Here is a 20205-nt window from a genome sequence, read left to right on the forward strand (position 1 = left end):
GGAGGGGCAGGAGGGGCTCCAGGCTCCAGAGCCAAGATGCCTCTGCAGGCCGTAGCGATGACCATGGTGAAGCAGCTGTGCCCCTGCAGCCCATGGGGATCCACGGGGGATGCAGAGATCCACCCACAGCCCGTGGGGGAGGTGCCCGTGCCGGAGTGGGTGGGTGCCTGGAGGAGGCTGTGATCCAGTGGAAGACCCAGTGGAGAGAGAGGGCCCTGCTTCCAGGCTGGAGCAGCCTGTCCTTGGAGGACTGCACCCTGTGGAGGAGTGACCCACAGCACAGCAGTTTTGGGGGACTGTGTGCCCGTGGGAGGGACTCATGTTGCAGCAGGTGCAGTAGGACTGCTGCTTGTGAGAGTGGACCCACGTTGGAGAGGTTCATGGAGAACTGTCTCCCATGGGAAGGGACCCCGCGGTCTCACAGGGGAAGGACTCCTCTCCCAGAGCAGTGGAAAAAAAATCTCAGATAAATGAACTGACCAAAAACCACCATGCAGTGTCAGTGGGAAGGAGGGAGGGGTTGGGGAAAAAAAAAAAGGTGTTTTAAGTGTTTATTTTACTTCTCATTATCCTCCTCTGATTCTGTTGGTAATGAATTCACTTTGCAAATTAAGTTGAGTCTGTTTTGCCCTTGAAGTGTTTTCTCCCGGTCCTTATCTCAATTCATGAACCCTATGTTAATTTTTTTCCTCTCCTCTGCCCAGCGAGCGACTCTTGTAGGTGCCTGGCGTTGGGCCAGTGTCAAACCACAACAAGATCCATGAAATCATTTAATAGTTTTGAGAATGTTTAGAATAACCTGGCTCCACCCAAATCCTTGGGCAAACAAGTATCTAGAATTCCACACAACTCTGAGTATCATCTTAGAGTTGCCCAAGATGTTGTATATTGCTCTGGTGATGCACTGAATTAGCTGCAAAAGAGCTTTATTTTCTGGCGTAATAAAGGTGTGTTGAGAACTCTTAAGTGAAGATTGACTTCAATTCCTTTTGTCTTTTTGTGAGTCACTATCCATGACTCTGAAAGCGGGGAGGAATTTCATAATTTTCATTAGATATGTCGCATCTTAAACCAGAGATGATCAGAGGACAAAGATGTGCTGGAAGATTCTGTTGAGACTACCTGCCCACCTACTTCAAGAGGGAGAAAAGGAATTATTAACCACTTCTGATCCTCACCTTTAGTATGGGGAAAGCAAAGTATTTTTCTTTCCAAAGCAAGTAATGAAAAATTTTCCTTGAAGACTTTGAATTTGCTAGCAATAAATATGTTTCTTCCACAACTGTATATTCTTATCAGCTACTAATTAAAGAGGATTGTAAATTTGTAAATACTAAAAAGATTCTCTAATGAGATTGGTTTTAGTTTTGGTAACTATTGCATTTAGTTCTTTGTATGGTTTATCAGCATCTAGACAACAATATCTTCATCTCAGCATATTTTATATATTCACTATACTGTATTTAACTTTATAGATAGGAATGGTAAAGAGTTTCTTCAGGTAGAAAAAGGAGGCAGAATTCAAACCCTTGAAATAGCATGGGCAAAAAAAAATTGGTTTTTAATGGAAATGCATAAAGAAATCTTACACTTATGTTTCAGTTCTGTTTGAAAATGTCTTATCTGCCCTTCTTAACAATTTATAGCATGCTCCTCACATTGCTCTCTAATTACCCTGAACCATGTCTGGCACTTCTATTTGGTTTAGTTATGTTCTCAAACTCATGAGTCTTTTCTGATTATCCTACTGCCCTTAGAGCACATGCAGCAAGCAGGGAGCAAAGGCAGCCCCACAGGCTGGCGAGGTCACTCTGAGAGAACCAGGAGCTGAGCTCCCTCTGTTCCCCTCAAATCCTATTGACTTTTCAGCAAAGGGCAGTTGTGGTGAATTACTGGCTGCAGAAAAGCCAATGGCAACATTTCCATCTGTGGGAAGGTCAAGAGTTCTCCCCTTTTCTTTTTACCTGCCTGTTGCACACCTCTGTGCTCAGCAATGAGAGCAGTTGTGTTGATGCTGTTCTTATGCAAAGTTCCTATTATTGCCATCCCACTTACTTTTACAATTATATCAACTGAACAGAAGCTTCCAAGCAGTAACCTAGAAACTTGTCTATGAGAACTTTTCTAGGCTTAATAGAGCTTATGAATGTATTTTAGCAAGCTAAATAAAAAATTCAGACATAAATTACAGCTCACCTTAAACTGACTCACTTTCCCTTAAATGTTCATTGACTTTAACAACAACACATTAGGGAATTTGGTTTATGCAGCTGTAAGTGAACTTCTCTCTAAGTCACAAAGCAATACAACCACTTCTCCTAAAGTAGTGTTGCTTTTGGTCCATTGACCAGTCAATCTGGTCAACAGAGCTCTTGTTCATGTCCAGTGCTCAGTTTCTTACTGCATTTAGATCTTCCAAATTATTAGAAAATAAACTAAAAAAAAATTTACATCTTGAAACAAACACTGCACAGTTAAAAAATAAGGGTCTCTAGCCAGCTTCAAGGTTACAGGTATATCATACTAAAAATGTCAGCTGTATTTCTGTATATCATTAAATTTTTGGAGTTAAATCTGGTGCCAGCATTAAACTAAATACTGTTTGGGTAGTTCAGATGGTTTTGAATTTGATGACAGTTTTTTTCATTCTCTAAATACCTCCCTGAGAAACTGTACTTGCTTTTAGCAACTTCACTGCCTCCAGAAATATGATCTTTGAAGATTCATATTGTTATGCTATTTTTATAAGTCAGTATAGTAAGCAGATAATATAAGAACATGAGAAGTGCTTCTTTATAATGTAAATTATTGGTTTTTCTGTCTAGATATGACACTGTAGGAAGCTTTTTAATTGTTAAAATATTTTTACTACCAGTTGAAGTAGGAAAATAATCCCAGAATGTATTATCTTTTCAGAGTCATGTTTGCCTAATCTGAAGCACCTATATTATAATTTACCCCTCAGTCTTATGTCTTTGTATTTTTTAATCCTGCCTGAATTATGTAATGACAGTTAAATATCACCCTTCCAAAAAAATTTTCACAGACCTGTACTGGACTGCACAATTCCAGAGTCCACAGTTTGTCCAAGCAGATCGTACTGGTTTAGTCGAGAGCCATCTTCAGCCACAACCACTGACCTTGCTGGTTCCCGTGTCCATTCATACACAACCTCTGCTCTGGTATAAGCATCTAATTTAAAAGAAATACATTGCATTTAAGCTTTGCACTTTCTGTTGCCTTATGGCTTTATCAGAACAATGTTTTGACCAGTAGTTTGAATATTTAATTCTCTTTAATTATCTGTGGAAACCCACAACTATCTTACTGGAATTAATCTGTGGGAAATACAATTGACTTCTATAAAATTGCTAAATACCTGCTGTAGGGCTGGATTAAGTTTGGTCCTCAATGGCATGAAAATATTTTTCTCTTATATATTTCCTGCCTATGTAAAGGAGTGAGAGTGAGAAGTGGAATTTCGCAAGCGTGTAAGAACCCCAACCCTTTTTCTAACTTTTAGCAATTTTCAGGTAAGATGAGCCCCAGACTTTTCAATTTTTCATAGCGTGATGTTATCTGGACCTCTGTAAGTCCTTCTCAGAGTGGCTTCAGTGATCTTCTCATCCTCAGCCTGGCTATAGCTCCCCATTTGGTCATGCCCCCATCACACTGCCCGTGCTGTAAAACAGGCCTAGCAGACATGTCTGAGGCTGCCTAGGAGAGAGTGCCTTTAAAGCACGATTACTCTATTTTTTTTTTTTTTTGCTTTCGTTATTTCTGAGTAGTTCTCACACTCAAGACTTGAGTTTGGAACAAGGCAAAAGAAAAGCACCATGGGCTCTCCAAACCCAAGCAGTCTGGTGTGTTACAGAGATAGTTCAGTACCATCTACATATGCCACTGAGGGCTTTGTGCTGTTATTTATGTTATTTCAGGAATCGAGGTACACATAAATATTTTTAATCCTAATTCCGTAGTAAAATTCTCCTGTCAGTTTGTGCAGTCTGGAATCTGGCAGCTCTCACTCAGAGTATTTGGGTGGGAGTTAATTGACTACACAGAGGCGTTTCATGTAATTCTTTACACCTAAAGAGTATCCAAAGGCATGAATGGGAATGAATGTGTGGCCAGAGCCTACATCAAGCTTGCACCCAACAAAGGCAGCTGAAGTCATATGCAACATCTTAGGGCATCCAAAATGACAGCAGGATTCTACCTACAACATGAGAATTTCCCTTTTTTCAGACTGACAAGCAGGAAGGGAAAGGGAGGAATCTGATTCACTTGACCTCATTTGTGAGTCAGCAATTTTGTCTTACCAGTGTAAGAGATAACAGCTAGTAATTGACGAGGTGGTTGGATAGAATGTGCTAGTAAATTAATTGCATGGCATTTGATTCTGCATTATTGAAGCTGAAGGGGGCTTTGATCCTCAAGCTTCATATTTGCTAAGCACTGTAACTTACCTTGGAATATGTTTTTGGAATCAATGGCAAAAGCAAATCTGCATCTTAATAATTCTGACTTTAAAAATAATGGACACAGTAAACAGAGAAATTGACTTGCTAATCTAGTCACATAAAGACAGAAATAATATTAATTTTCAAGCATTTGTTCTGGAGTAGGAGAATATCTTGGAAGACAGAGGAGTGCTTTTCTGAGCTACTGAGAACAACTGGATTGGGTTAAAAGGAAGGCAGTGCACTGGGCAGTACTAGAAATGAGCTGCCAGATTTGGTGCTCGATTCAGCTGCCCCCCTTGGCTTCCAATTCACGTTGCATAAGCAGCAACACAGCCGTCTGGTCCTGTCACTGCTGGTTTCCAGAATGGACGCAGTTTTTAACTGACAATCAGATGTTTGTGGTAAGAGTTGAGGAGAGCATCTGCCTTTCTGATTTTGTTTTGCCAACATATGGCATTTTGTTTTTCCAGAATTTCTTTAGCATTTGTCACATTGAATTTACACGGGAGTAACCTCTAGCTTAAGCTGCTGTTCGGCAAATCACTTTAGCCTTGGAGCTGGGTCAAACATTTATTGGTCCCTACAGTATGGGCAGAGTCCACAGGAGATGTACAACTTCTTCGTTGTGAGGCTTTTAGGAATCCAGCTCCAACAAGTGATGAGTAACAGTGGAGGATATAAAAAACCTCTTATCCAATTTAAACTAAAACAAATGGAGCTAGGCAAACACTACCTTGGGGAGCTAAGTGTTAGATTGTAGTCTGCACTTTAAGCATGGATTTTGTGACAATTAAATGCATTTTTCAGTAAATTTTCCAGTCCATTAAGATTATTATAGTTAATTGCTTTAGTTTGACAAAAATGTCCCAAATGTATTTAAATATGATTCTCACTTAAAAAGTGGCAATTAATTATAAGATCTGTTCTTTTTCTATGTATAACAGTGAGTCCCACTTTCATAACGTGCTTGGGTCCAGCCATTTGTCCTGTGGGAGATATTTCTATTTATATCAATAAATATTGAGAGAAATATTCTGTAACTTGATAATTATGGCATATGATCTGATGAGAAGGAAGGGATAGATCCAGCTTTAAGGGCTGTTTTAGACAGTGAATTCTTCATGCAGTGTTTGCAGTAAAACCGTGTTACAGAAGGAACTCCTCCCCATGAGGATACCAGATTAGGAGCTCGTCTGAATTAGTGGGTGAATGCAAAGTTACCCTGAAAACTCCCTGATTTTGTCTAATGATCCTTCCAAGCATTTGGAGTTACTTGTTTTTCTAGGCCCAATTTAGGACAGCTGCATGGAACATTAGTGTTCAAACAAAAAAAAAATTTAAAAAACCTGTAAAACATGACAGTCCACAGCTGTACTCTGAGCTTAGAATGTCAGTTATTGCCTTTGAGTGGTGTAAGAAATGGCCTTTCGATAAAAAATATCAGTGATTTTTTTTGGTCAATTAAGAAAATTATGTGCATTATGAAAATATTTTTTTGAGGAAAAAAATCAATTTAGATACAAAAGATGCAGATACACTTGCATGTTTTTCTGCTGTCTTGTTCTTGCCTTCTGGTGCGGTTCTGGACTTTATGCAGATCCACATTATCTATCCCTTTTATTTAATAATTTCTGCAAATCTTAGTCATTTAACTGAGGCAAAATCCTCAGTAATCTGGAAAGCCGTGCACTTTGTGAACGAAGAGTACACTAATCTGGGACAAAGTGAGCCAGAAAGAACTCAGTGTAGGAAAAGAATGGGAAATATTGTTCATACTAGGGAAGGTCTGGTATTTGGGCTATGGTTCAGTGATGCACAGATGTGGTGATACGTGTCTTGTCAAATCTATATAATTTAGTCTAGTAAGTCAAATTTGTTCGGAAACTGTTCCTGGTTTAAATTGTCATTAGCAGGTTTTTTGCAAGATTAGCCATCTCCCTACCTCGAAGTTCCAGCATGGAGCCCACAGGGACACTTTAATGAGGACATCAGAAGAAATTTGATCCTGCAGCCCAGATCTCACTGGGATCTCGGGTGCACAGATCTCTTATTAATCAAGAACCCACTGCAGTATCTGTCCTGTTATAAGCTGGAGTAAAGCTCCCTCCCACTCCTCTCTGTTTCACGGGAGATTTGGGAAGATTTATTAGAAGTGCTCTAAGAAAACATTCAAGGAGTAAACTATTCTTGTCAGTTATACTCCAAGGTTGTATGAGCTTTTTGTTCTCTAAGCCTTATCTAGGAGATTAGCAGCTCTTTAAAAACAAAACACCAGTGCTGTCTCATGGCAAACATAGAGCTGTTCAGCCCAAAGTAAATTATCACCCTGTTGGGTACCATGTGAAGAATGAATTGTGTTTTTTGTTTGTTGACTTCTAAAATTGATCAAGCCACTAAGTATCCATTATCAGTGAAACGACCAATTTCTGTTAGAAAAAAAGTAGCCATTGAGGAAACAATTTGTACACTTCCATCTTCCATATATTTAACTTCCCTGTCTGTTAAATGAACTATAGTAAATTAGTCTCCCTCCCCCCTTCCCTTTTTTTTTTTTTTTTTACATTTAATTTCTAAAAATATTATGTTTAACCAAGTGTCAGGTTGGTTGCTATTCAAATTGAAATTTTGGGGAAAATTCTCAACTTACGAAAAGCTTTGTCAGTTATTGCACTGATTTCAATTATATGACTTTGTTCAGTATGTTCTCTCATCTAGGGCTATGTATGCTGCTGCAAGTGTAGGACTCTATTTAGAGATTTCTGAGATTTTTCACTTCCAAAAATGTTTCATGGTGTAATATGAGTATCTTCTAATCCTAGGAAAAATGTTGATCTAAACATACTGAGACTATGGTAGCAGAACTGTTTTCACCTAAACCAATTCAGTTATCCATGGCGTGTACTACTTTTCTTTAACTTTCGGTCAACTCTAGGTTTCAACAAAACAAAGCAACTGTAAGATTAACAGCATTTTCTATGTGACAAACTACTCTTCTAGCTATTTAAAGCACTGTCATTTTCATCTTTTGTGAATGTCCAGGCATCACATTGTAGGATATTTAAGACAAATAAAAGAGTTCCATTATATTAAATATATATATATTAAATATATATATATAAAATACATATAAATATACTTTATATTATATATATATATATATAAAAGAATAAAAATACAATCCTGACAAAACCGTGAAAAATACACAAGATTAAAACCTTGAGGTTTTCTCAGTTGCAAAACACTCTTTTAAAGTGGCCTAAAAAGGGAGAAACCTCAATTTAAAATAAACTTACAGCTTCCAAATTTCAAGGGGCAAGCATGTGCATCCATAGGAAAGTCTTCTAAATGCATTGGACATTCTGCTCTCACAGTCAATCTATAATGGATTAATGAGCAAAAGGATACATTTATTCTAGTTTCATAGAAATAGCAAATAGATTTCTATTAAGATATATAGCATAAGTATAGCACAGTACCTGTTATGTGATTCATAAGCAGTTACAAAGGGACCAGAATTATCTGGCTAGGGGTACGACTGCTCTGCCCCTCTGCCCTTCCTCACGGTACATCAGAGGCAGTCTCAGGCTTCTAACTTGGTGTGAGTATTAAAATCTATTAGCAACTGCAATTGCTTCCTTGCTGCCATCATTAAATTGGCCCACTCTGGATGCTCAGACATTTGCTGAAATCATTTCATTGCTATCAGCTTGAGTGCGAACATGTTTCTCAACAAAAGAGATTAAATGAACTGGAAACAGTCACATACCACACATCAGCAAGGAGTGAACAGTAGTACTTGAATAGTAGGCAGAAGATTGCACTAAGGCACTTGTCTTTACAGTGAGGAAATAAAAATGTCTATGATCAAAAGAAGAGACACGTTTGAACAATATGCTGCCACGGTAGTGCTCCTGTGGATTAAATCCCTAACAGCTGAGCATTTAGAAAGACAAGAAAAATTGATTGACCTAGGCTTGTGTAGCTACCAGCCAAGCAGATTTTGCTTCAGTCTAGGCAGTCGTGAAAGATGTTGCACAATAAATTGAACCTCCCAAATGCCTGGAGACTTTGTTTTCTCCAAACCCTTGCTCTGATTTTAAAAACATCTTTTAAATTTTTTAAAGAAAACTCAGTGTTTACCTGTGTACTAAGTTATCCATTTTGACTTGAAGTCAACAGAATCCCTTTATACCTTGTTTTGATTCCATGGGAGACATAAAGGGGGGATGTGCAGCTCTATAGAGACAACATACCGTTCTTTTCATTCTTTAATTTGTAGGTTTTTAATCCAGGATGTTTACATGACTGTATATCATCATTATTTCAAAAGGATTTATTAACTCAACTGGACAGGTAAAGTTCAGTTATCCATGAAGAGAATAATATATTTCCAATTAATGCTGTCAGCACAAAAATAATTTTTTCTCCTAACTTTCCAAATGCTTTAATCAATGGAACAAGAAATGTCTATTTTTATGCTGTCATGCTTTATAATCCCAAGCACAAGAAATATTAAGAATGGTCAATGAATTCTGTGTGCATCTGTTAGTTGTTAGAATCTGCTTTCTATGGGATCCAAAGATTAAAGACCCTTGCACACAATTTAGGAGTACAGATTATATTAAACTTTCAGGTTTTATTATACTTGCTTATGGAATCCTTGAAAGCAATGCCAAATTAAGATCCTCTGCAAACTGATGGATTACTAATACCATAAGAACTCTTTTAAATGCAAGCATTAAGACACATCCAAGGACTATAGAGGTAGCACAGCAGGAGAGGAAAAATAAACACTGCAAACAGCTCAGTTTGCCCATCATCTCAAGGTCTATTGTGAAAATAATTATTAAGCAGGAATCAAATTATGCTCAAAAAGGAACCAGTTTCCTGTCTGGAAAATATGCTTTCACAAGTTAAATTGTAAAACTAAATGAACAATGTAATTTTTAGGGCTCACCTCATTGTGTATAGCAACGTCCCATCCTCTGTAATTCGTAATAGTTTATTTGGCATCGTCATGTTATGAGCCACTGACTTCTTTCCATTGTGAAAAAAGGTATCAGGTGTCCAAATTTTGCTGGCCATTAAATTATTTAACCGGAGAACTGTCATAGGTCCTTTGAATTTTAATCTCTCATCTTTCCAGCTTTGGCGGAAAAATACATCTATAGTGTATTCCTACATCAATTCAGAAAAAAAGGGAAACACTTAGGATGTCATGTGTTGCAATATGAGAACTTGAAAAGTGTGTTCTTACCATTCCCTAGAAGCAAGATGACTATTAATGAAATTTGTCATAAGCAGAATGTTTATTTTCTGTATTACTTACAATGTACCTAAAGCTGGTTATTAAACAGTTACAGTATCATTACTGTGTTCAACAGAATAAACATCAGGAAGAACAGTATTTCAAAATTTGCACATGAGTTAGATATGATAAAATGGAAACAAAATAATTCACCCTTTTCCCACTTAAACTGTAATTTAAAGCTGCAGCTGGGTGGCCAGTATGCGTGGCACAGGAAATGTGTGTCAGAGTAAAATAAGCCTTGTGAGACCGGACCTTTTGTTCTAAAAGTCTCGTTAGCATAAACACATAATCAACCTGCAGAAAGTTCACAGTTCACTAAAATTATGTGGTCTGATTGATGAGATGTGGAATGGTGCATTGGGCTAAATCATTGGACTACAAAGAGCACAAGCTGAGGACAGCTTTGGGCCGAAAGTTACAATCTGATTCCACATGGACTGGGCCAGTGCAGAGAGAAGCAGTGGACATGGGGACAACCAAAACAACCAACACTCACTACAATATGAAAGAAATATGAAAGAAAGTGAGAAAGATATGTTGGAATATTTTACACAAAATATAGAGGTATGTGTGGTGAAAATGTGAAAAACTGAATGCAGTGCAATATAGCATTTTCCTAAGGAAAAATTCCGCCCTGACATGGGAGTTCAGTATGGGATTATCCTGCCCCTTCCATCTTTGATATTGTGATAAACATCAAAAGCAGTTATCTAAATGTGTTTCTAAATTACCCTGAATGAGACTCTTTTGGCTGAGAAATGGAACCTTTGCTGAGATGTCCCACCAATGGAGATGACAAATCCTGAAATAGAGAGAACTTCCGTGTGTGAAGGCACACAGAGCTATAAGGAAAAGATCTGTCCTGATACACATGTGAGTAAAGAAGAACATTCAGGAAGGAGTATACAAAATGCCTCCACAGCAAATTCCTTTAGATTTGTGTTTTTTTCTTTTTAACAACCAGCAACACTCTATACTACATAAGCACTTTTGAGCTGTTTATTCCTTGTGCAACCATTAGCAAGAAAGAATGGTGATTCTTACTGATGTGTATTTTTCCTGCTTTTAGGGTATGAAATGCCTGAATAAATTTTTTGTTGACATGGAAATGTAGTTACGTGGGGTGTTATCATTTTGGGTTCATTTGGTGGATTTTTAAATTTAATTTTATTTTATTTATATCCCATACCTGTGAATCATTTGGGTGCATACTTAGTTGTATTTCCATTTTTTTAATCACTTGCTCAGTGAACTGCTGAAGCCTGAATTTATTCAGCTTCAGCGAAAGCAGTTTGCGCTTGTAACCAATTACTTGCTTCAGAATTTTGCTGGGTCATGGCCTTATGTTGAATTGTGACAAAATCCTGTCCCAGGTGTGCAGCAGAGTAGGAGAGAAGGAGGTGTAAAAGACAGTATCAATCATTAAAATTTTGGATTTCCTCCATGTTTTACTAGCACCAAAGAACATTTCCTCCTACACACATGGGAAAGGTAAAAGACATGCCCAGAAGGTGACATCATTTCAGCGTGCATGTTAGCCATTCCCTTTTTCTCTTTCAACTGCAAAGGAAGTGAGTGGGAGGTGGAATAGGTTGAGAAAAGAGAGTATGGCTTTTCACTTTATACAAACACAAGGTTCATTTGCTGGAAAAGGACAAGGAGTCAGAAAGATTTGATAACAGTCCTGACAGCTTAAGATAAAAATCAACTAAAAAGTAGCTGACAGGTCATGCCTGGCACAGACTGAATCTTTCCCTGTCCCAGGCCATCGCACTATATAGAATGAATTAATTTTGGCTGAGATATCTCAGCTTTTCAGCTTTCACTACCCGCTTTAGCATGTACATTAATTCTCCTCAAATGGATCCTGACAGACAGCTGATCTTTAGGGACAAGCCATCAGATACTCTGATTAGGGCTTTCTTCTACAGCAGGGGGGCATACAGAACAAGGGAGCAGAAGGATTTTCTCCAGACTGTGTACAATAGCAGTGGCCTCTGTTCAAACATATGAGTGAGATGGAAGTTGGAATTAATTCTCCGCAGCAGAAACTCTTCATTCCATAGTATGCAGGTTAAAAAAAGAAGATTCCTATCTGCAATTTGAATAAATTATATGGTATTGAATATTTTTAACACTTTGACTTAAATGTTCTCTAATTTATTCTTCTAATACCTCTCCCTGGAGATTTTTTATTCACAGACCACTCTGTGGTCTACATGAGGTGCTGTACAGGAAGATAGCAAGACAGATAATCATTCCTGAAAAGCTTACAGTACAGAAAAACTGGGAATGAAGGGTTACTAGAAAAAAAAATCTGTCTTTATGAAAAAGTTAATTTTAAAATGCTTCTTATTCCAAATAATATACTTCAAAAAAATTCACAAAAATGCCAATTTTTATGAGAACAGCCAAATAGCTGTTGATCAGTTCAATCCACCATGTGAACATGCCTGAAAACCTGCAAAGTTCTTCCATAAAAAGGTTTCATTTTAGAAAATGCTTTTCTCCTGTTTAACTTTATTCACAAGTATAAGAACAAGCCAGGACAGTCTCTTTATAGAATAACAGGTTATGTCTATGCTGCTCTTAGAAGAGTGTATTGAGAGTGGGTAGGAATACCACGCACTCCCTGATTTATCCATGGAAGTGCCTCACTGGCTCCCTGCAAACAGATGGCTGAAGTGTGCCGGCATCTCAGCGTGGCTGTGCTTTCCTTACACTCAGTGTGAGCTGGAAGAGCCCCTGGCCAGCCTCAGCCCCAGCCCGGGCTCAGACACAGCACATCCTCCCTTTGCCTGCCAAAACCGCTGCTTGTGCAGCCTCCCACACCCCACAGTTTGGGCTGCAACACAGGGGGAATCTGGGGAGCCCTCAGCTGAGGATGTCTGCAACCAACCTGTCATATGCAGAGGACTTTGCACTAAGTGTGCAGTGAAATTAATATAAACTCTGCATTCTGGTAAACTCTTTAATTTATCTTTCTGTCTCTGATTTCACACCTAGTTCCTCAAGCAAAAGATTTAACATGAGTAGGCTGCACATGTTACTTTTTATGGGAGGTGAGTAGGAGTTTTAGACTAAATACTTTTCTGTGAATTCTTTAGTTTTCAAAACATATGAACACTTGCCTCTGTGTTTCTTTGTCACACACTTTACTAAGAGGATGATGGGTTCTTTCTCCTGTTTAACTGACTGAAAAAGAGGAGCCAGTGTGTTATGGGTATCATGACACTGGTTGCAATTATAAATTTGACTGTAGTTTTATGAATGCTGTTTTCCGAGCAATCAAAAACTGGTGTCTTTTCATAAAGTTCACTTAGAAAAATAAACTTGTCTTGTAAAAGTTACTTTTTCTGGTTTTCCATTCCTTAATATTGTTTTGAGTAGTCAGAAACTTGTAATAACCTGGTGTTTAAGGCCCGTCTACATTTTTAGTTCAAATTAAGCAGCCGACAATTTTGTAGTAAGAAATGGTACTTGTTTCCTTTCCTCTAATTATTTTTTCTTCTTTTTTTTTTTTTTTTTTTATCTTTCTTTTGGTAAGTGTATTTAGCTAAATGTAGCCAACTACAAGTTTGAACTGCTTTCATTTCTTCATTTAAATTAATAAGGATGTTTCTAGCATTCATACTAATACAGCATCCACCAGATACTGGTGGCTGCAGACCAGGCTTTCCCTCTCAGTAGCAACGTCCTTGTGCAAACCTCATTTATATGCAAAATTTTAAGTACCTCATCCGTATTTCTACACAACTCTTAATATCTCTTAAGACCAGGGCTCACAGCATCTTCATTCAGTTTTCTGAACTTCTCCATTCCCTGCAGTTATCTAGCAATTTGATTTTAATATTCATTCCGTAAAGAAGTGACACTAATTCTCTCATTAATCTTCTCTTCTCTCTTTAGCAGCCAAGATCTAGGAAATTCACTTTCCATTGATCAGTAGCTTTTAATATAAAAATACAGGTTAGACTGTACAGATGTCATACCGTAGGCGTGTTAATTGTGTTTTAAGATGATCATCTTTCTTGGCAAATTGGATCAGTGATGTGCCAGCAAGGACCTAAGCAATCAGAAGAATACTGATCCAAACCCTAATGCATTTCATAATATATTATGTAGCAAATATAAAGTCTGTTAAAACATGTTATTAAAGTCACTGAGGCTTCTAATTTCAGGGCACTTAAATGCAGGGACAACAGCAGGAATGGTAGCACATAAAAGCTGATGGCATTTTTGGATCAAGGGCTTAAAGAAAGCCCAGCCTTAAAAGGGGTAAATAAGTTATTGCATAGATCTTTCATCCTCCAAATTAAAAAAAGAGAAAATGAGTGCTGTAGAAATATAGGCCATCACTTACCATATCATGGTCTGAAACAGGCCCAAAACTGGTGACGAAGATGTCAGTTTTCACTTCAGTTACACGCTCTGATGAAGCAGGAAATTATGACAGTGAGTGACTATCAACAGTCTTCATTAGATCTAGCCACTACCAATTCTCACAATAAATAGAAAAATTACTGGCTTTGATTAGCCATTCTGAAATTGGTCTGCAATATGGGCCTGGTAATTTAATGCTTCTAGATGTAATTTCACAGTCAGTATTGTCAGCAACAGTTTTTTTATTAGAGGTTTTCCACAGAACTTTTTGAGATGTAACAGTACAGCAGCTGCAGTTATGCTGTTGTGGAAATCTTTTCACTATTTGATAAATCATCTTGTCTGACACTATAACCAGTGCTCTATAATCTCATTGGGTACTCAGTTTCTGGGAAAACTAAAATAAGGTCTCTAATAATTAACCCTGGGCTTGCGAGTTATGTATTTTGTATTGGGACACAAGAACACAGAAGAAAGAAAGAGAGAGAATACATTATGGTGTATACAAACATGAATATACTTTATTGGTATGAGTTAGAAATGGCTGTATTACCCTTTATGTCAATAAACAAAAAGGAGTTTAAACTTTTCCAAATAAACATCAGCTAAACTTCCCTACTGAAATAATCTGTGTAAATGTTTTTTGAAAGTGAGCTCTCCAGTCCTATAAGCCTCAATGACAGATTCGTATAAATAATACTTCAGAAATCTGTAACATGTACATAACACAGATTATATGTATATGCTGTATCATGCAGCTGGACTCCTCTGTGGTTTCCAGGATGTACATTTGCTCCATGGCACAATGCCTTTGGACATTTCAGAAGAAACTAGTGACTTTAGTGGTCACAGGTGTTGAGACACCTAAACTGGTGTTGACCTCGAGAAAGAGATCAAACATCTGACTTCTGTAGATGCACTGGCAAAAGAGCCTTTGAGAAAGACCCAGGCTTCACCTCCCCCCTTCCTCTCCTCTCCCTCTACACACACACAGGATCAGTCACTTCTGAGCATACTGGTATTTTATAGGGCACACACAGCAAAATATTCACCCAGGATGGCATATATCAAAATAACCCTGTTGAATTAAATATAGCTGCAGGGAGTAACACCACCTGGAGGCAGGAATCCAAGCAGTGTTGAGTGGAGCTAACCCCATCAGCTTTCCAAAGTTACAGTGACATAAGTCTGAATGCATTTACTGAATACATTTACTATTGTGATTCACGAGTCAGCATGGGGATTTTGGTAGAAGTTTCAAATGTGTGCGTTTCTGAAATAACTTTCAAAAAATAAATAAATTGAGCAATCTGGAATATTAAAAGTAATCCTAAAGAAAATACAATAGTACATGTATAGTAAGCAGGCATGCAGCAGACAAATTTTTTCTAAGACTAATAAATATATATGTAGCTATTTGTATAATGTTATTTAAATATTGTAAAATAATTAATGAAACCCCCCCTAATTTAATACAACCCTCTGAATTCGAAAGACTTTGGCCTGCTTAAATATGATTTAATTCATCTGACAAGAAAATTTAGACTGAAGGGAAATAAAATAAGGAATCAGCATTAAGCAGCCAGTTACAATATACATTTCTGTATCTGTGCAAAAGTTCTAATAAGAATCAGTGTTCCACAATGCTCATACAGGTCTTTCACTTTCATTCAAAAAAAGTGTGCAACTTCTAAATATATAAAAACAGAAAAGAGTTCATATAAATATCTAGTATAGATACAGTAAAATATAGGAGAGACAGCAAAAATCAAGAAGTAATATTAGATCTGATTCTACTGTCAATCTAGAAATGCAGTGGATGACCCATAATCTGTTAATAAATTAATGCAAAAATTATGCGGTATCAATATTAATCTCCAGGACTCATAAAAATGATGAAATTTCCAATTTATTATTCACAATCAAGGAAAGTAAAATACTGGGTTGTGGATGAACTGCTTAATATTATTTTTGTTCTTTATATCTGTGACTGAGACATGTACAAAGTACAGTGAGTATTGAGAAAAGCACTGGATAGGTGAAATTTCCTCCTTAGGTGTCCAGTTGAATTAATATGGGACCTCATTGTTGCTTACAAACTTTGCAATTGACTTAAAGAAATTTCAGTATTTTCTTGACATCTAGTGGTCTCTGGACTTAAAAAAGTTCATGGTGAGAATTTGACTTTCTGGAACTGAAAAAGGCATATGGTTGTTCAGAAATTACTTGGCTTGAGAGGAAAGGATTCTGTCTTTCAACCCATCACTGTCACAAAACTCAAGAGGCTATGGTCATGTATGAAATAGTGGGCAGAAAAAGGACATGGAGATTTCACAGGGTCCAGTAAAACTTTGCTGAATGGACTCCAGCTACCAAATCCAGCTGCCTTTTCTTAAGACTGAGAAACTGATACCATCCTGAAATCTATTGGCCTTTTAAATACTGAAAAGTGAATCTCAAATAGCTTTTATATCTTTCATGCTTCTTCCCCACCCCTCTGTCTTCTTTCCTCTGAGGCACTTTGGGAGAGAGAAGATTCTAGAAGCTCTTCAGACGCAAAAGGATGCTCCTTAAGAGTCCCAGCTCTGAGCAAGGCTCTATTTAATATGATTCAGCTGGTTTGCCTTGCACAAACACAGAATATGCTCTTTGAGTCAGCAGCAATCCATGTTGTGCTATCCTCAATTCTGGCTTTGGGAGACAGGTAGTCATAGAAGAGAGGCTGAAGCTTAAGGAAATCACTTGAGGACACAAAATAGAGACTTAAGACTTTTGCACCAAGGAGGAAGATTTCCAAGGTAGTGAAAAAATAAGCAATGCTTTTTATTTCTATATGATGTTGAAAATAATTTAAGTGGCATGTAAATCACATGAAAATTAGAAAATTCAGATTGTGAACTCAGAAGAGATTGTGTTATCTTCACACTGATTACACTTTTGCAGTGCACCTAATCACTTCAAATGCAGATAAACTAATATACAAACCACCAATTTTTTTTTTCCTTTGGTGTGTACCTCACTTTCAAGACCAATGAAAAAGTGTGTATCAACACAGAAAAAGATTAGCCACTCCAAAATCATATGGAAGTTTTGAAATTTTTGTTTACTGTTTTACTAATTAGATGATTCAACTGTGCTTTGTTAAGTGCTTCAGAAGTTGTGAGTCATTCCTGCACAGGACATGTGTTTACTCATACAGTTAGGATATATATTTAGAATCAAGGTTACCCATGTTCAATTTGCATCTTGATTATCATGGGAAGGCTTAAATTGTGCTTCAAATGCTCAGAACGCATTTTTCAGGAACCACAAATCCTGAGTTATATTCAAAAGCTTCACTGAGAACTAGAGAAAAGTCTTAGTCATTGACCAAAACAGGCACAGGTCAGGAGCTGGCTGGATTGCTGAAGAGAAATCCAGCAGTTCTAAAGATGTATTAAGTATGTCTCTTGATCATGCTGTCTATCTCATGAACCAGTAGTAAGTAATGTAGAGATATCTGTAGAACATGTAACTATTTAAGTAAGAAACCCTAAGGAAATTATTAATGACTTACTGGTTTTACTATAAGGCAACCACAGGGTTCGAGTAGTTACTGAGCAGCAAAAAAGCAGATGAATACCACACCCAGACACTCTGGAATACAGCTTTAGGCAATTGATCCACATACAGCTACGAAAGCATCAGTCAACATCAACTACTGTAATTTCACTGTTCACAAATACCGTGTTTTGCTAATGATGCTAGACTCTCGTAAACTCAAAATTAGTAACAATAAATATTTTGATTTAAACTCCCAGGGATCTCATTATTGCTAGAATTGTGACTGGATTATAAATTGAGCACAAAATAAGAAATACAGATTTATTTAAACAGCAGGAAATAAGCCTATTTATCAGGAGAGACCATACATTAACTGTTTTCCTTTATGACCTGTTGGTATTTGAGCACCAGGCTTATTTGAATTCCATGTTTTAGTGGTTTAAGTTAATTCCATTTTTTGGTAATGCAATTGTTCTTCCTGCATGTCTTGTGTACGTCTGTGCTACAATTATTAATATGGAGGAGACTTTCTTCTGGCTTTGAACAAAAGGAATTTTGATATCTTAGACTAATCAGCCCATCTGTGTCCTGTGAACTGTTTTGATTGAAGAACCACAACAAATACACTCACAGGAATTTTGTGCTGCTGCTTTAGTAAGAGTAGAGACCAAAAGGGAGAAGAGGGAGCCGTCCTGTGACCGCCCACTGCAGCCTGCGCTGGATTTACTGGGACTTGCACATGCCAATTAACAGCTCAAAACTGTATCCTACCTACCTGCTCATATCCTACCTACTTCCCTACTCCTTAATTAAATCAATTTTCCTAGGATTTTCTAACACTTTTTACAGTTGTCTTTACATTAGTGTGGTGCCTACAGAGTGGAAAAAAAAGACCATAATCAGCCCCTTCAGTTTTACAAAGTGTAGCATCTGGTCCTTTACTTACAGAATCATGTGTAGAGGGTGAGGTCTTTTCATTTAGAGGAGGAACACTTAAGTTTAATTTTGGTTATGCATACAAACAAAACCCTTATTTTCCCTAAACTTTATATTAGTTCAGATATGTTAAAATAAAATACAATTTCCATTTGGACCTCAATAACCAAGAGGAAATTTTATCATGTTTATGTGTAATGTTCTCATGCAACTGAATCTTAAAATTTAATTAACATGCGAGGTTCATTTTCCCATCCCTTCCGCTCTGCAGAAGTAAAGAATTGCCTGAGATTGACTGATGTTCCACTTAAGGGCAGTCCCACTCAATTTTGATAAACATCACACAGGAAACATCAATAAATACCTTTTACTAATAGCATAAAATAAGTATAATTCTGTTCAATACTCAAGTTGATAATCTACTTGGGGTGATCTACTGGGCATTCAACCCAACAATAAAACCAAATTTAATTCAGGAAGATTCTGGTCTGTCAAATCAATCAAACCATTGTTGTTTGTTCTGTATTAACCTTTCTACTACAAAATCCCTCTCAAAGGGATAAGCCACATTTACCATTATTCTATTTTAAAAGGCCCCAGAGCATGTGGTATCCTTTAGTTTTAGGGAGAGGAGATGTGCTATGAAAACGTGAAAGTCTTAGAAAATCTGTAGCTGCCCCTGATCTCATGTTAATGAATCTCATCACCAAATACAACCTGCCCTAAGTAAGTCTTCCCTGTCTCCACTGTGGCACTTCAAATCTGCTGTGGTGGCAACCGAGGGATCATCTTTATGCCCCACATGAAGACAACCCTGAACAGGGAATGGTATATACATTTACCTGAGGAACCTATTTTTCCCACCCTTTTTCATTGCTCTTCAATTCTTTTAACTCCTAATCTAGACACAGCGCTTCACTAGGAGACATCACTACACACTGAAGTGAATTTTTTTTCTTATTTCACTCCTTCCCAGCACATTGGATCCTTCATTTTTTTCAGGACTGTGTATTTGAATAGAGATCAGCATCTTTATTATTTAAGCCATTTTGATCACTTCTAGTTCTACAGTCCAGGTAGTTCCCACAGAAAATTATGCCATTACCTCAATGACTTCCCTTGGTTTTTTTCCCCTAATGTCTGGCATGATTTCCTCTTTTCAGCTTCAATACGTTACTCTCTGCAAATGCTCCTCCTTGCTTTTTGTAAATGATTATCCTCTCATAGAGTCAATAGGTGTCCTCTAGTATGATTCACAACATTTTTACATTTATTTTGGAAATTCTATTTTCCATGCATAAATAACTAAATGTAACTACTTGTTCATGTTTATGGATGGGTACAACAGATGCTATTTCCTAGCAGTGTCTAAGTGACTAAGCCCACATACGAAGGAGGAAAAACAAGTAAATAACATAATTTATATCAATAATTATTGATAAGAAATGCAAATGTGCTAATGCATAATATGGTGTTGCATGCTCTTTTAAAAAAGAATAAGATTAGTTTTATCAATGATGTCTTTTTTTGAATAACAAGCATATTCAATCACTATAATTTTTCCTT

The 20205-nt window shown here is 37.3% G+C and overlaps 1 protein-coding gene across 3 annotated transcripts in view; it reads right to left on the reverse strand.

Moving 5' to 3' along the window:
- Window positions 1-20205, reverse strand: part of GABRA1 (gamma-aminobutyric acid type A receptor subunit alpha1) — a 42785-nt gene that overhangs the window by 12692 nt on the left and 9888 nt on the right. For all 3 annotated transcript variants that reach the window (XM_039559368.1, XM_039559369.1, XM_010406250.3), the window contains exons 4-7: window positions 14141-14208; window positions 9424-9644; window positions 7760-7842; window positions 3049-3192 (exon numbers count right to left, since the gene is read on the reverse strand). In XM_039559368.1, the coding sequence (XP_039415302.1) occupies window positions 3049-3192; window positions 7760-7842; window positions 9424-9644; window positions 14141-14208 (516 nt within the window). The remainder of the gene's footprint in view (window positions 1-3048; window positions 3193-7759; window positions 7843-9423; window positions 9645-14140; window positions 14209-20205) is intronic.

The sequence above is a fragment of the Corvus cornix genome, chromosome 13 (assembly GCF_000738735.6).
Source record: "Corvus cornix cornix isolate S_Up_H32 chromosome 13, ASM73873v5, whole genome shotgun sequence".
In the NCBI taxonomy this organism is placed as follows: Eukaryota; Metazoa; Chordata; class Aves; order Passeriformes; family Corvidae; genus Corvus; species Corvus cornix.